Source organism: Peromyscus californicus, unplaced genomic scaffold (assembly GCF_007827085.1).
Source record: "Peromyscus californicus insignis strain IS unplaced genomic scaffold, ASM782708v3 Scaffold_39__1_contigs__length_375310, whole genome shotgun sequence".
In the NCBI taxonomy this organism is placed as follows: Eukaryota; Metazoa; Chordata; class Mammalia; order Rodentia; family Cricetidae; genus Peromyscus; species Peromyscus californicus.
In genome coordinates this window covers 25,442-42,220 of record NW_026294550.1, presented here as the reverse complement: position 1 = coordinate 42,220, position 16,779 = coordinate 25,442, and the positions used below count along the sequence as shown (strand labels likewise).

The following is a 16,779-nucleotide window of genomic DNA, read 5'->3' as shown; positions in this document are numbered from 1 at the left end:
TTGTCAGTGATGCTGGCATGGTTAGCATGGTAAGGTGGACTAGTGAGATCTTGTTCGCAGAGGGAAGATCCTGGGAGGCTTGGTTCTGGTCACTGAATGAAGGCTGTGCACTGAAAGCCAATCCAAGCGAGGGAGCCTAGGAATGGAATATTCAGAACTCTAGACAGAGGCAGCAGCCTCCCCTCTTCGCTAGTTGGGGGCTCTGTGGAGTGGCTGATACCCAGAAACCAGGATGACACTCTCTCCTAAAGACCAAGTAGACTGTAAGGTGAATCATGGGGATGTCTTGCTGGTTTTTCCCAACAGGCTTCAATCTATTGAGAAAAGAGGAAGAAGAGAGATGAGAGAGAGGGAGGAAGAGGGAGAGAGGGAGAGGAAGAGAGAGATAGAAAGGGAGGGAGACAGAGAAGGAGAGAGAAAGGGAGAGACAGAGGGAGAGAGAGAGAGAGAGAGAGTGGGGGAGGGAATGGAGGGTCAAGAGTGAAAAAAAACTAAAAAGTCTGACTAGTAGGAATAGATATGTCTATAATATATTTTTGAGGCATTCTCATAAAAAGTGCTTATAAACAAGATTTTCTTTTTAGAGATAACATACAGCACACAAAAGTGAATGTGGGGCTAGGAATGTGGCTCATTGGTATAGTACTTGCTCGCATGTGTGAAGTCCTGAGTAGTTTGAAACAATGCAATATAAACAAAACAAAAGCACACACATTAGGAATTGCAGACTAATTCTGAACTTGGAAAACCTTAAATACAGGACAGAGGGTTCGAGTTTCACCCGAAGGAATGGGATCCATGTATCAGAGAGCCACAGTCAGCCCATTCCTTCTGTCATGAGCAGGACCCCTTCTGGGAAGAATGCTGTTACACAGGAAGAAGAAACCATCTATGTCCAAATCCATTTCTCTGAAAGAGCCTGTAGAGAGTCTACAGAGAGCCTAAGAGTCTGTAAGAGTCATTCAATGACCAGCACCCAGAACATAGCAGCCCTCAGCCAGCACTCTGCCTACTCCAGCTCTACCTCAGAACTCCCTAAGAAGACTTTCTGGCAATTGGCCCATCCATTATAAAAATGAATGGTGGCTTACAGGAATTCTAGGGTGGGTGGCTTAGTTTGGAAAAAGGCCATGGGTCACAGCAATCCAGCTTCAGACAAAAACCTGGACATTGTCCCTTTGGTACCCTGCCATACTTCTCCGTATGTGAAAGCCCTGTTACAAAACACCAGAGGATCTGTCCAGGAGAGGCCTTGAACCTGAGTTCCCATCATAGATCTTAAAATCCAGCACCTTGGGCTTGGAAACAGCATGGTCCGTAGGGGAAGAGTCACCTTGGGTTCCAGGACCTAGAGTGACTTCAGCTATGCCCCATAGTGAAACTGGGAGACCCTCAAAGTCCTGGGTAGAGGGGATAGTGTCTAAGAAAAAGTGTAGGATGGAGTGGCCCCAGTGATGTTCGGTAGCATTTCTGCTGTTTTCACAGCCAAGAAAGTGTGCATCCAGGGGTCCATGCCTCTGTACTCCTGGGCCTTCTGAATTTGCACCAGTGGCATGTTCACCTACATGCATGCACTGCTTAAAGACCCGGATGTGCTCTGAGAGACGCAGAATCTTAGTTACTCTTCTATTGCCAAGACAAAAATACCATAACTTAGAAACTTACAAAAGAATGGTTTTGTACTTATGGTTTCAAAGGAATAAGAATCCATCATGGCGGGAAGACATGGCAGGAAGTGACAGGAAGTTCAAAGGCAGGCAGGAAGCAGAGAGTAAACAGCAAATGAGATATAAAAACTCAAAACCCACCCCCAGTGACACACTTTCTATAGTAAGGCTCCAACTCTCAAAGGACCCACAATTGTCCTAACAGCTCTACCATCTTGGTTACTCATGGAGGGCATAGCTCCTCAATATCACAATATGGCAGAAGGCACCCAGGTCATCGTGTGAACATGCACCTGCACACAGCTAGACAATACAGGCTAATTCACCCATGTTGTCTCCAAGTACAACAAAGAAAGAGTGAGTATCAGGTGCATGAGGCTGTTGCTGGCACAACAGGGAACACTCTTGTACACTAACGTGGTTAACCAAAAGAAGTGTGTTGGAGTAAGTACAAACCAGGAATGGAGAGATTCTTTACCACCATCAAAGCCTGTATAGAATTCTGTGTGCTGCGGTTTCATGTGAATGGCAGCACAGTAGTTTTCCATACAGCAGTGCCATCCACATGTGAGCAGTACCCTGGTATATGGCGATCCCAAGGCTATGGTGTCAGCAACAGGAGTTCTTCTGCTCCATTATACTTTCATGGGTGTCAGTGACTAAGGTGTTGGGTTTTATCCCATGGCTGTTTAATCACAGGACAAGTATTCACTGGTCTTTTATTTAACAGTCACTGAAGTAGATGTTGGACAGACAGTGGAGGCCAAGTCCAGTCTATGATTTCATGAATGTGAGACTTATAATGAGGGGATGGTGATGCTTGCTTAAGATAACTCTCCTAGGTATTTAATAACAAAATGGGTAATAAATAGAAAAATATATGAAGGAGTGTATATATAAAAGTTCAGTTAAGGAACTATTATACCAGAGGATACATACAGCCTAAGATTGCTATCTCCCATGAAGAAAAAACAAGAAATAAAATAATTCAGAGCAGGGGCTTAGCAGTCAAGTCCACTGTCCATTTCCTCCCCCCTTCTTGGCAGCAGGCAGCCCATTACAGCCATGAGGGACAGAGGGAAGGGTGTCCCTCTTGAGCCTCTTCTCACAAGCCAGTCACATGTGTGCTGTTCTAAAGGACGTGGTGAAGGGAATAGACTCCTAGCTCTGTTGAGACGTGTCCCTTCCAAAGCTGGCACCCACAGTGAAGGGTAAATCCTTTTGACCTGGTGAGTGAGAAGTACCCAGGAGCATCAGAAGAAACCAGCAGACCCTGTGTGCACAACTCTGCACTTCTCTCTTCTCCACAGTCCTCCTGCCTTCTGCAGCCTGCTGGGCTTTATGTGATGGAAAGAATCAGAACAAAGGACACCACAGAGAGAGGGAAGATTCAGTCTCCACCCTACTGTCTGCAACAGTGACTGGAATCTGGAGTCCACCTGCAGTGTGGGCCAGCAGATAACTGCGTCCTATACACAAATTGCTGGTACTCTCCTCTGAAAACATATGTGAAAGGGATAGTGCGTTACAGAGTGCTCAAACCAAATTGTTCTATGAAACCATAAAAATTGGTTCAAATAAAAACTCACTTCTAGACATATTTTTTTGGGGTTCTTTCAAGACAGGTTTCTCTGTGTAGCCTTGGCTGTCCTGGAACTTGCACTGCAGAACACCACCAGTGCCAGGCTACAGATACAATTTATCAAGTCATTTTTGAAGCTTTGTTAAAAGTCAAAGGATCAAGAATAACTCCATCCTATGCACTCGAACTAAACTTTCTGTTCCTGGAGCCAGGCACCCACCTAGGCTGGAGAAATGGCTCAGCAGTTAAGAGCACTGGCTGCTGTTCCGAGGATTTGGGTTCAGTTAGCAGCACTCAGATGGTGGGTCACAACCATCTCTCCCTCCAGTTTCAGGGTATCTGACACCCTCTTCTGGCCCAGAAGCACTAGGCATTCATGTGGCACACAGACATAGATAAATGAGGCAATTTTTTACTTTTGGAATTTATCATGCATAGTTGTTGTATCATTGAGAGAAGATGGAATTAGCCCCTCCCTCTCTGTGTTAAGGTGGATTGTACACAAAACATTCATCAGTGAGTTCATTGGTCAGTAATTAGGTAATTACTATTTTAGTCATTTTATTTATTTATTTTTATTATTTTATTTATTTATTTTACATACCAACCACAGTTTCCCCTCCCTCCTCACCTCCCGTTCCGAACCCCCAGCCTCCCATCTACCCCCCTCCCCATCCACTCCTCCTCTATCTCCATTCAGAAAGGGGCAGGCTTCCCTTGGGCATGAATAATCATGGCACATCAAGTTGAGGAAGGACCGGGCTCCTCTGAAAGCATCAAGGCTGGATGAAGTAATCCCAGCATGGGGAACAGTTTCCCAAAAGCCAGCTAAGCACCAGGGACAGGTCATGATCTCACTGCTAGGAGCCTCCTCACAAACAGACCAAGCCACACAGCTGTCACACACATGCAGAGGACCTAGGTCGGTCCCATGCAGGCTCCCTAACTGTTGGTCCAGAGTCCATGAGCTCCCACAAGCTCTGGTCAGCTGTCTCTGTGGGTTCCCCCCTCATGACTTTAACCCCCCTGGCTCATATAATCCCTCCTCCCTTTCTTCAGCAGTACTCCAGGAGCTCAGCCCAGTGCTTGGCTGTGGATCTCTTCATCTGCTTCCATCAATTACTGGATAAAAGCTCTCTGATGACAATTAGGGTAGTTAGTCATTTTATTATATAAAAATCCTTGGTGGATTGTTGAATGTATTTTCAAGTCATTCTGATATTTGTAAAAATTGATTCTGATAATATTTGTAAAAATTTACTAGAGATTATTTTTAAAGATTTGTTTTTATTATTTAATATGTACGTATGTATGTCTGTGTGAGTTTATGTACATCATACACATGCAGGAGCCTGCTGAGACAGGAGAGTGCTGATACCCTGAAACTGAATTATGGGCAGTTGTGAGATGCCTAACATGGATGCTGGGAACCAAACTCAGGTCCTCTGAAATGGCAGCAAATGCTCTTAACTGTTGGGCCATCATTGCAGCCTGAGATTATTATTATTTTATCTTGTGAAAGAGTGAAAATGATTGGTATTCAAAAAGTTGCTATGGCTGATCATAAAACCATTTCTTCCCAACAATCACCAGGGATAATTTAAATCCAGACACTGAGGGTGGCCTGCTTTGTGTCGTGTGCTTATTTATTGGTCTGTGCAATGTAAACACCACGAGGCTGGACCTTTCAGTACAGGGAATGTGTTAGCCCAGTGTACCAGTTTTGCAAGTCCCACCAGGACAAACGTGGTGAGGAGTGGCTGCTGACCACCCTCCAGGTGGTGTGACAAACACCACATACATGCAGGGACAGTACAGACCCAACTTCTGCTGTCACTCTGAAGTTACAATGTGGGAGTCCTTGGAATCATTATGTAAACAAAACATCATCTGTCATAAGGCTATAGTTGGGTTTGACTTTTTGTTTTGTTACTACTTTCTGAATCTTTAACCTCAAACAAAGAAGGTAGATTGGTCAGATTCCTAACTTGCTGGCCAGGCCACAGGAGCCGTAACTGACCTCTTTTATTCGCTAATGGCATGTGTGCACATAAGACATCTGTAAAGTCAGATAGAATCTTGATGCCCCCTCTTCGCCTCCCACATGCTACATACCCTGGGGAGTTTGAAAGTCTGTTTCAAACTCATACCAAGGAAGAAGAGCAGGATGACAGGAGAGTGAACATCAGAAAGAAGAGACTAAATGAGCTTTTCTGCTGGGATGAACCGAGCCCAGCAAGAGGAGGAGGAACGAGAAACTAGTTTCAGGCAGAGAATCAGTCCGTCTCCTCCATCCATCTTCAGTTTGTAATGATGTCACCTTGTCTAGGCTGCCTGTGGTGTCCAGAACCCTCTCCCTAGAATATTTCTGCTTAAGAAGAGCAAGAGAGCTTATTTTCTGGATGGCAGCAGGCTGTGTTCCTACATGTACAGGCTGGTGTAATGCCAGCCCTCATCTCCTACCCCTGCTGACCCTGAGATTTCCAACTCACACTGATGAGAGGGCTAAGAGTGATCCTCTGGGAAATACAGCCCTGAGAGCTGGGTTCATCTTTCAGTGCCTGACCTAGCTTTCCCTCACCCCACCACCACCACCTCTGCTGGCTGCTCTTCTCTGTGAGAAATGGTACTTCCTTCCTCCCTTCTATGGGTTTCCTAGTTCCTTACTCCCCAAAGCCTTAGCCCTGACCTTATGCTCCTTCCTAGGACTGAGTTAAGGAAGGAGCAGGGCCCCTCTAGTACCTTGTCCCTGTGAGACAGTTTAGTTAATCTTTTTGTCACATCACAAAGAACGTACAGACAGAGGTGCCTCCCTAAGAGCTGAGAGCGGAGTATGCTAGTGAAAATGCTACAGGTGCCTTGGAAACACGCAATGTCTGGTGGGGCTGGCTGGTCAGTTTTGCAATTTTAGTTTAGACATGAAAAAGAGACTTATGGCCAGCTGGGTGGTGGTGGCACAGGCCTTTAATCCCAGCACTCGGGAAGCTGAGGCAGGTGAATCTGTGAGTTTTAGGCCAGCTTGGTTGACAGAGTAGGTTCCAAGAGAGCCAGGGCTACACAGTGAACCCCTGTCTCAAAAACTAGAGAGGGGGAGAGAGAGACAGACAGACAGACAGACTGACAGACTGACTGACTGAAGGTAAAGTGTCAGTTCCAGGTTAAAAAAATAAAAACCAACCTGAGGCAATGCCTGGGAAAACAAGTGTTGGCTACAGGAATTAGTCTCCTATCCTTAGGAGTCCTGATCCTCTACTGAGATGGCCACTCCTTGACTCTCAGCATCCTCAGTTCCATCAGTATTAAAAAGTATGTACTCTGACCCAGAAGACTGAAAAGACAAAGGTGTATAGTGTGTTCACATTGCACAATTACAGGAAATGACCTGTGGATGGAGCAAGATTTCTGTTGCAGCCTTTTAGAAGAAATGACCTGCTGGGAGTTTCCCCAAGCACCATGCCAGTCTCTCTCTGCCCCTGACCCCAGCAGGGAGGCTCAGCATAAATACCAGCCTCCTCTCACTGACAGCCACAGCCACCCATCTCTGCCCATCAGACATCAGGTGAGGGACAAACCTATGCACAGATACTTAGTGTGTGCTGGGTTTCAGCAAGTGTGCTTTCCTCCCAAGGGAATTCCTCACTTTCATTCACCGGGTGTGGGATTTGTGCCGGCTGAGGGGGCACAATGCTTCTTGCTGAATCAGAGGCTCCTGGAGGGAGTGGTGATCTCTGCTCCTGCAGCTTCATCAGAGCTGCCTGCTGCCTTCATAAACAGTTCAGCAGGCAGGATGGGGTCAGAACTGAGACCTTGTGGCTCTGAGCGGGGTCCTGCTGTGAGGTCTCCAGGGGCCACTGCTAGGACACTACTGAACATCAGTAAGACAGAACAACCAGGGTGTCTGTGGATGAGACACCCGAGAAGGAGGCGCCAGACTGTGGGCGTCTCCTTCAGCCTGTCCTTTCATTTCAGCAGGATGAAGCTTCTCACTGGACTCATTTTCTGCTCCTTGGTCCTGGGAGTCAGCAGTGAAAGCTGGTTTTCATTCCTTAGCGAGGCTTACCATGGTAAGGCTTTGGGGGCAGAGAGGCACAGCCTCTAGGGGTCTCCTGAGTGTTGGGAGAATTCCTGCAGATTCCGGAGTGTTAGCACCTAGCTTTGATCTGCCTTTTGTGATTGCTAGCTCCTGTCTCTGGTACCCTCTGTTTGAAGTCTTATCTGAGAGTTTCCTAAGGGGTTTAAAGCCTATGCAAACTTGGTTAGGACCAAGCCAAAACACTGTGGTATTCCTTTACTGAGAATTTGCATTTGGCATTGTCCCTTTAGGGGGCTTAGATAAGAGGTTTTGGTAAATGGAATTGACTTACTAAGGTGTAAATTGTATAACAATAAAAGGGCCCTTTGCTAAGCTACAGTGGTTCAGTCCAGAGAGATGAATCCACCTTGCAGTTGGAAAAGGCTAAGATTCATCCTTGAGGTGCTTCTGTGTCTTCATTCCATGGACCCTCATTAACACCACCTGTTATACAACACCCGAGCATTCAGAAGAGCTGGACTCACTGTCCTGCTTGTCAGGATGGACCAGGGACTCTGGCAAGACTTCCTGAAATGCACTGCATACAGCAGGGGGCAGAGCAGAGATCACAACCTAGCTGTGCTTTTCAATGTTTATTACATATGTCAACAAAAACAATGTCATTGTTCTAAGTCTTAACTCGGTAATTTCTAGATGGCCTCAGACAAGTGTAAATAGTACTGAACTCCAGTTCACAATATTATCTGTCCTCATGGAGCAAAGCGTCTGCCCCCAACAGATCTGCCACAGTAGAAAACGATTCCCTGATGCACTAACATCGCAATCACTACTGTGTACGCACTGAACACCACATGGCGGTGAGCAGTCCCATGCTCGGGCCACTGAACCATGACCAACTTCTCCCAAGAGACGACTGTGGTTGACAAACTGAGGTCACAGAGCCACAAGAGTCAAGTGCCAAGGTGGAGATGGTGGCAAGAGCAACTGCAGCAGCATGGCAGGTTCTGTTCCTGGCATGGTTTGAGGTATCCCTTTTCCTTCTGTGGCAAAGTCCTCTGAAGTTTCCGGAGCAGGATTCCACTTGGTCAAAATGATACCATGTCCTGACAGATCTCCCACTAGGCCTGCTGTGACCAGAGGAACCGGTCACACTTCTCAAGCATGGCTTGTATCAGCGCTCTGAAATTCCACAGAAGGAAACAAGCAAATTCAGTTGTCCTAGTTCATTCTTAATAGCAAAGCAAAAACTCTAAAGACTAAAGAGGACTCAAAACACTGTGATAAAAGACAAAGGCTGAAACCAGCAGAGAGCTGGGAACATCATCATTCGGGAACTGGAATGTTGCCAGGCATAGATGAGGTCTCGGGTTCAATGCCCAGTGTTGGGAAACAAGGAAGTGATCAACAAAATGAACAAGCAATCTGGAATGGGAGAAAGTACATGCAAATCCTACCTGGTAAGAGGCATCTAGATATTTAGAATATGGTGGAATTCCACAGCTAAATTAGCAACCTGACTCTAAAATGGCAATAGACTTAGCTATTTCTCCAAGGATGATTTCAAAGCTGGTAAGCACAAATATTTATTCAGCATCACTACCAGTTGAGAAGCTCTTCTCAAATCTAAAACCTCTGAAACCTGGAATACTTCCGTTCCCAGGTCTATTAGCTATGGGATACTCAACCTATATTGTTATCATTCTACTTTGATGAGGCATCTGGGATGCTCCAACTCAACAGAAAGTCGAATGATGGTTGTCAGGGGTATGGGAATGAAGGCCTGTTTAATAGCTCTGGCCCATCAATTCAGAGGAAAATAGACTAGAAACTGGCTGCACAGCAACCTGCACACACTGAATCACTAAATGCTCTAGACAGCAAATTTCACATGCTTCTTTCTTTTCCTTTTTTTTAAGACAGGTAGTTGCCGGGTGGTGGTGGCGCACGCCTTTAATCCCAGCACTCGGGAGGCAGAAGCAGGCGGATCTCTGTGAGTTCGAGGCCAGCCTGGGCTACCAAGTGAGTCCCAGGAAAGGCGCAAAGCTACACAGAGAAACCCTGTCTCGAAAAAAAAAAGAAAAAAAAAAAAGACAGGTAGTTAATGCTATACAGACCAGGCTGGCCTTGAACTGCTGATCCTCCTGTCTCAGCCGCCCCAGAGCTGAGATTACAGGTGTGTGCCATCACACTTGCCTATGGTTTGTTGTTGTTGTTTTGTTTTTTTTTCTACAACATCTATTTTAACACAAATAGAAAAAGAAAAACTTGAGTAAAATAAGTGTGTGTGTGTGTGTGTGTGTGTGTGTGTGTGTGTGTGTGTGTGTGTAATATTTAAGTAAATAGTTTTGCTTTGTGTTTTAAACTGGATATTGAATTCAGGGCTTCATGCATGATAAATAAATGCTCTGCCACTGAGCCACATGCCCCGCCTCTTTTTACTTTTGAGATGGGATTTCACTAAATCCCCTGTGTCTTTGAACTCATGGTTCTCCTGCCTTGGCCTACTAGGCAGCAAGCTCACAGACCTGTATCAATACCATTCTTAGAGAACTGAGGATGTATGGTAGTGGGACACTCACACTAAGCTGAAGAGTACCTTGATCATGCTGATGAGTAAAATTTTACTTTGGCCTCTTCATTTAAACCATAATCAGCAGATGTGTCTCAGTCTCCTCGTGTGCTAGTGAGGGGTTGAGACTACATGATCTCTGCACTCCCATCTACCTACTGCTGAAAGTCTGTGCAAGCTTACATGTGCAGGCACCACAGACAGTGTACGGCAGCCTGGCATTACCTCTATCTTCTCTCAGTGATCCTCAGGATGTCACAGGCTCTGGTAAACTTTGCAGACAACTCAAGGGCTAGACCACATTCCTGTAGCAGTGACTAAGCCCGATCTGGGCCCATGGCCTTAGCTAACAAGAGTGCCACATTCTCCACATTGATGGGGGCAGGCCCATCACTGAGGCTCGCATTCAGTGACTCCTGAGGAATTGGCCTCGTGCTCTTGTTCTGTAGTAGATGTAGGAGAAGCTTCCATTCCTCCAAGGTCTCAGGGATCCACCCTGCACGCAGAAACACAGCGCGCATACAGGCTCCATACATGAAACATGAGAACTGTAAGAACACTTAAGACCAAACAAAGACATTCAAGAACAGAGTCTCTTCACTTCAGCACAAACCTTTCGAACACACAGAGTTAAAATCACCCTCAAGCTTCCTGGATATGCAACAAGGAACAAAACAGAATCAACCTCCACACTCCTGCAGCAATCAGGTTATAAAGGCTTACATAGATGAACAAATCACTACTTATGAATCATGTTAAGTATATGAAGGAAAATAATAAGGAACTATAGAACTGCAGGCGTGGTTCAGAGGATCTGAGAGAGGTTCTAACGTGGAAGCAACATCCAAACAAAAGCTAAAGAATGAGACAGGCAAGAGGGCACATGCATGCAGCCTGCATGACATCTAAACTTGGAGCAGGGGCAAGCGGGGAGGGGAGAGGGCTGCATTTCTGACCCAGGAGACATGGAAGATGATGGGACACAGCAAAGAACCTGCTGAGTTCAGGGGATATCTGAAAAGCTGCAGTGCATAAAGGTAAGAGTGTGCAGTGAGGATAAGACGATAGGTCAGGTCCACGAGAATACTTAACAGTATAAACTGTATATGAGTTCATACAAGGGCTTTCAGGGAGGAAGCTACATCGCTCAGTTGTTTCTAAGATTTAATTTACTGTTTTGTGTGTGTGTGTGCGCGCACGCACACGTGCGTGCATGTGTATATGAGAGCATGTGTGCAGGTGTCCACAGAAGCCAGAAAAGGGTGTTAAAGTCCATGGAACTAGGATTATAGGCAAGTATGATCCACCCAACATGAGGTGATGGAAACCACTCTGGCCTTCTGCAAGAACACCAAGTGTTCTTCCCTGCTCAGCCATCTTGCCAGCCCTCTTTTTCTTTTCTTTTCTTTTTTTTTTTTTTAAAGACTCATTCTAGCTGCTGAACAGAAAGAGCTTTAAAGTGGGCAAGAATGAAAGGCAGATGTGCAGTTCTGAGACTACCTATCCCAAGAGTTATCTCACAACAGCATGTAAAAACATGGAGTATAGTGCTTAAAACAGTAAGCAGTTGTTAAATAGAAACAAAACCATAATATACCAAAGACTAGGCAAGGCCCCCACAATTTTAACAGTTATCTAAACTATGTAGACAACCTCTAAAATGTTCAAATTTGCTTACTGAAAAGTGAGGAGAGACTTCCAGAACACCACAATGAGGAGTTACATTTGGAATTTACATACCATTGTCCCCTTCCATCAGGCTTATGTCATTCAGATACACAATGTTGGTGAAGGCCTCCCTCCTCCTCTCCAGCTCCAGACAGAGTGTCAGATATCCAGGCCAGAAACTTAAAGGGAACAAAGTTGATAAAAGGAGTAAGTGCAGTGGATGTGCATGAACTGCACTGACCATATTAGCCACATGTGGTCATTAAAGCTTAAGGTCAAAGTAAATAAAAATTAAAACTCAGAGGTAATTTGTTGTTGTTAAGACAATCCTTTTCTTTTTTCTTTTCTTTTTTTTTTTTTTTGGATTTTTTCAAAACAGTTTCACTGTGTAGGCCTGGCTATCCTGGAACTCCCTCTGTAGACCAGTTTGGCCTTGAACTCAAATTCTGCCTGTCTCTGCTTCCTAAGTGCTGGGATTAAAGGCATGCACTACCACCAGCTAGTGTTAAGTCTTTTTTAAAAGATTTATTTATTTAAAGGAACTTTAAATTTTTTATGGATATGGGTATTTTGCCTACACGAATGTCTGTGTATCAAATGTATGCCTGTTGTCCAACAAGCCCAGAAATAGGTAATGGATCCCCTGGAACTAGAGTTATAGAGTTGTGAGCTGCCATGTGAGTGCTGGGAATTGAACCTGGGTCCTCTAGAAAGTACTCTTCACCCCTCAGCCATCTTCCCAATCCCAAGATTTACTTAAGTATGTATTTATTCATTTATTTTTTGCTTTGTTGGTTTTTTTGTTTTGTTTTGAGATAGGGTTTCTCTGTGTAGCCCTTGAGTGTCTAGAACTCACTGTGTAGACCTGGTCTCAAACTCACAAAGATCCACCTCCCTCTGCCTCCCAAGTACTGGGATTAAAGGTGTGCACCACCCCAGCCCAGCCCAAGATTTATTTTTATATTTTGTATGTGCGTTTGTCTACATATATGTGCATAATGTACAAGCCTGGTGTTCCCAAAGGCCAGAAGAGGGCATCAGATCCCCTGGAACTAGAATTACATCAGTTGTGAATCTTCATGTAGATGCTAGGAATTGAACCTAGATCCTTAGCAAGAGCAACAAGTGTTCTTAATCACTGAGCCACCTCTCCAGTCCCTAAAAATCAGTTTTGTAGTTAAAAATTGGTGATTGCATGTGGCTAGTGGCTAGGAGGCAGTGCAGTAGAATATTTCCATTATCACACAAACTTCTACTCCAGAGCCTTGATCTAGTGCACTTAATAAATAAAGCTTTATGTACTTTGCAAATAGTTTCGTTTTTTAATTTTATTTGCTTTATGTCTATGGCTGCTTTGCCTGCATGTATACATATATGTACCACATGTGAGTCTGGTGCCTCGGGAGGCTGGAAGAGGATGTCAGATCCACTGGAATTGGAGCTACAGATGGTTGTGCTGAGAATTAAACCTGGATCCTCTGGAAGAAAAGCCAGTGCTCTTAACCCCTGAACCATATCGTTAGTCCCTCCTTTTTAAGTTTTACCATTCAATACAAAAAAAGAATGTTTGTCTCCAAATCTCATTCCATGGACTTTCTCCTTGGGGGGCTCCCTAATCACCAACCCCTCATCCTGTAATAATTCACACAATCTCTTCCTGTAGGATTTCCTTTCTCGTGGATGACACTAGGAATCATCTCAGGAGAGTCTAAAAGAGGGCCAGAGATAGTTCAGCAGGTTACGGCATTGCTGCCAACCTTGACAATCCAAGTCCTATCCCCGGGACCCGTAGGGCAGAGAAGAGAATAAACTCTAGAAGACTGTTCTCTGACCTCCACACAGACGACATGCATGCACCTGCCCCCTCCTCAAAATTAAATTAAAAATAAAACAAACTACTATTTATTATTTAAGTCCAAAGAGTATCTCATGATCTCACCACCTGCCACCAGTCTCATCCTTCATTATCAATGAATAAATAAGTACCACATAGTTGCCATTGCATGAATTCCCTCTAAGGGAAAAGAAAGACAAAGGTCCCTCTAAAAGACACTGTTTCAGGTGGAGCAGAAGTCAAGACTACCAGACAGTGACTGACCCTCTCATCAGTGGTGTCAGTTTTTCATCCTCCTGCTGCCTCCCTCAGCAGACCCTCCCCACTCCACAGCCTTCAGGGCTGACTCCCAATCTCCCTTCCTCCGGAGCCCTTCACCAGAAAACCTACTCTGATCTCCCCCTTCTTGCAAATCTTTTATCTATTCTAACTGGTGTGGAAACAATATGTAATGGCCTGAGAACTAACTGGCTCTAGCAACTGGGCAGAAGGAATACAAAGAACTCACATGGGCCATCCTCTCCTTACAATACAGGAATAAAATTTCAAAGAAAGATAATGGTTACTATCACTTAAAACATAGGGCTGGAGAGATGGCTCAGGAGTTAAGATCACTGGCTGAGCCAGGCAGTGGTGGCGCACACCTTTAATCCCAGCACTAGGGAGGCAGAGGCAGGCGGATCTCTGTGAGTTCGAGGCCAGCCTGGTCTATAAAGCGAGTTCCAGGAAAGGTGCAAAGTTACACAGAGAAACTCTGTCTCAAAAAAACAAAACAAAACAAAAAAAGATTGTTGGCTGCTCTTGCTGACGACCTGGGTTCCACTTAGCACCCACGTGGTGACTCACAACTGTCTATAACTCCAGTCCCAGCAAGTCTTGATGTCCTCTTCTGACCTCTGTAGTGCAGACATTCATGTAGGCAAAATGGCCATACACAGAAAGTAAAAACTATAGTGTTAAAAAAAAGTGCATTGATGTTTAAGTATCATATTGAATCCTTGCATAATAAAGCACACCAATGCTGGACCTTGACTAGAAGCTTATTTGTGGATCTCAACCTCCAGACCAGCATATGTAAACATCCTCACTTACCCATAGGACTTACAGATGTCAGTCATTTTCTCTTTGGTTGTAAAGTCTGCAGGAAGTTTAATCAGAAGAAGGATCAACTGACAATAACCCCAGGAAAGCAAGTGTGAATGTGGCCTATGAAATGAAAAAGTAAAGATAATTAGATAGGAAATCTCTAGAAAGTACTTTGTAGTCATCTAATGGGGAGACTACAGTTGAAGCGTATACCATTATTATAATTTCCAAATATTTCTATCTTGCTTTTTAAAAAATTAAAAATAGCTCCTTTTCTTATAACTTGCTCATTTCAAAATGAAAAAACAACAACTGTGGTGATATTTTATTTGTGCTGAAATGTGGTGATATTTTATTTGTGCTTTAATAAATAAAGCTTGCCTAGAGATCAGAGGAAAAAGGCCAGCCATTATAAGTAAAGAAGTCAGGGAGCTGTAGCACAGGTGTGTTCAAGGCCACACTAGGGAATGGAGGCAGGTGTGGTGACACACGCCTTTAATCCCAGTATTAAACATGCCTTTAATCCCAGTACTAACCACAGAGGTCTGGAGGTCTGTACAGACAGACAGAAAGTGACAGAGCTGTGTAGGAAGAGGAAGTGATGTAGCTGGGCTAAAAGAGCCAATAAGAGAACAGAACAGAAACATATAAACGTAAGTATACAGGAAGAAGCTTTCTTTGAAAGCTGCTGACTTGGCAAGGTGAGGTTAGCTCACAGTTTGCCCTATTCCTCAGATCTTTCTCTCAGACTTTAATCCAAATTTCTGGCTCCGTGTTATTTATTTATTAAGACCATTTAGAAATTCTTGTTACAAACAACAACAATAATAACAAAACAGAAATAGGGACTGGGGTGTAACTCAGTGACTGCCTAGCATGCAGGTACTAAATTTAATGCTACTACTGTACCGATTTAATTCAATTTAATCCTAATACCTTGATTCCATCACCCACAGCCACTGCTGTCTTCCTAGGGTTTTGCTGAGGAGTAAATCAAATAAAATAGGCATTTGGCAAGAGGCAGTGCTTTCAAAAGGCTTCCCTTAGAGGAGAATACAGGACTGTTTCCGAGTCATGTACTGGTGTTCATTTTTTCACAGATTCTATTTTTTAAATCCTCAGGGCACATTTTGTGGGAGCCCGTTCTCGGGTTCCTCATGGCTTTACCCAGCAGGTCCGCATAGAGGATGATTAGACCACGGGCCTAAGTGCAGGTGTCTGGGATGGTCTGCACTTGGCTGTGCTGGGGGAGGAGGTCTTTTGCTCCACCCCTTGGCATCTCTATAAAAACCCTGGGGCAGAGACAGTCGGGGCCGTTGGAATAGGTTCCAGGCCCTCTCGAGGCTATCCTTTATTTTCTATCTGTTTATTTCCGTGATATTCTCCGCAATAAATCCTTCTATCTAATATTTCCTGCTGCTCGCACTCAAGAAAACTCTGGGGAACTGTGGGGGTGGTTGGGTAAACGCCCCACAGAATGGCGCCACGAACAGGGACTAAAGAAAAAAAGGGCGCCTAAAAAAGGGGGGGACTAAATACAAATGAACGGGGACTAAAGAGAAAGTAATAGGGACTAAAGATAAAGGAAAATAATAGTTTTATTACAGAGTTTTTGGCGAAAGTGCTGAGTTCAGCCCTGCCAGTGGATAATGCATGCCGGTGTTATGGAAAATATATATTTTATATATATTATTGAGAGGCAGGGGTTTTATCCTCGAGAGAAAAGGAAAGCGGACTGGAAGGATGTCCGATGCTGCAGCGAAATTCTCTTCTGTCAAAATTTTCTACCTTCTATCCCTTTCTCAATTTCTATCTGAAAAATAAGTATAAGGCATAGGGTAGTAATATAGTATAGGAAAAACTTAGAAGTTTAAGATTGTGTAGGAAAAAATAAGGCAACTAGACAGAAAAACTCTCCAATATTCTAACTTTGGGGGCTATGAATGCAAACTGGGGGGAAAAATCTTTCTTTGGGCTTTACGGGTAGTAAAAAAGCTCTTCTTTGAGCTTATGGGGAAGAAAAAGTTTCCTATGGAAGCTTTTTGACCTGGGGGACAGCTGAAATGCTAAGTCCAAGCGGCAGGAGAAAGTGATTTCTCCCTGAGGCAAAAATGGGGGTGTAAAAAGCCAAAAAGTTTAAAGTTGGGAAGTTTTGGGAAAAGTTGGTCTTCCTCCTGGGGAAAAAATCTTTCTCAAACTATAAAGCTTTTCTTGGAAAATTTTGGGGGAAAATCTCTCTAAAAAAGCCTTAATCTTTCTCAAACTAAAAGCTCTCAAACTTAAAAACTAAAGCCTTTAACTTTCTCAGAAGGACAAAAATTAGAATCACCTGAAGATATT

The 16,779-nt window shown here is 44.3% G+C and overlaps 1 protein-coding gene across 1 annotated transcript in view; it reads right to left on the bottom strand.

Annotated features, from left to right (window-relative positions):
• Window positions 1-10,154: 10,154 nt before the first annotated feature.
• The window catches only part of LOC128121207 (BLOC-2 complex member HPS5-like), a 30,873-nt gene continuing 24,248 nt past the window's right edge, over window positions 10,155-16,779 (bottom strand). Inside the window, exons 8-10 of the mRNA XM_052755620.1 lie at window positions 14,446-14,559; window positions 11,592-11,698; window positions 10,155-10,347 (exon numbers count right to left, since the gene is read on the bottom strand). Of these exons, the coding sequence (XP_052611580.1) occupies window positions 10,169-10,347; window positions 11,592-11,698; window positions 14,446-14,559 (400 nt within the window). The 3' untranslated portion in view covers window positions 10,155-10,168. The remainder of the gene's footprint in view (window positions 10,348-11,591; window positions 11,699-14,445; window positions 14,560-16,779) is intronic.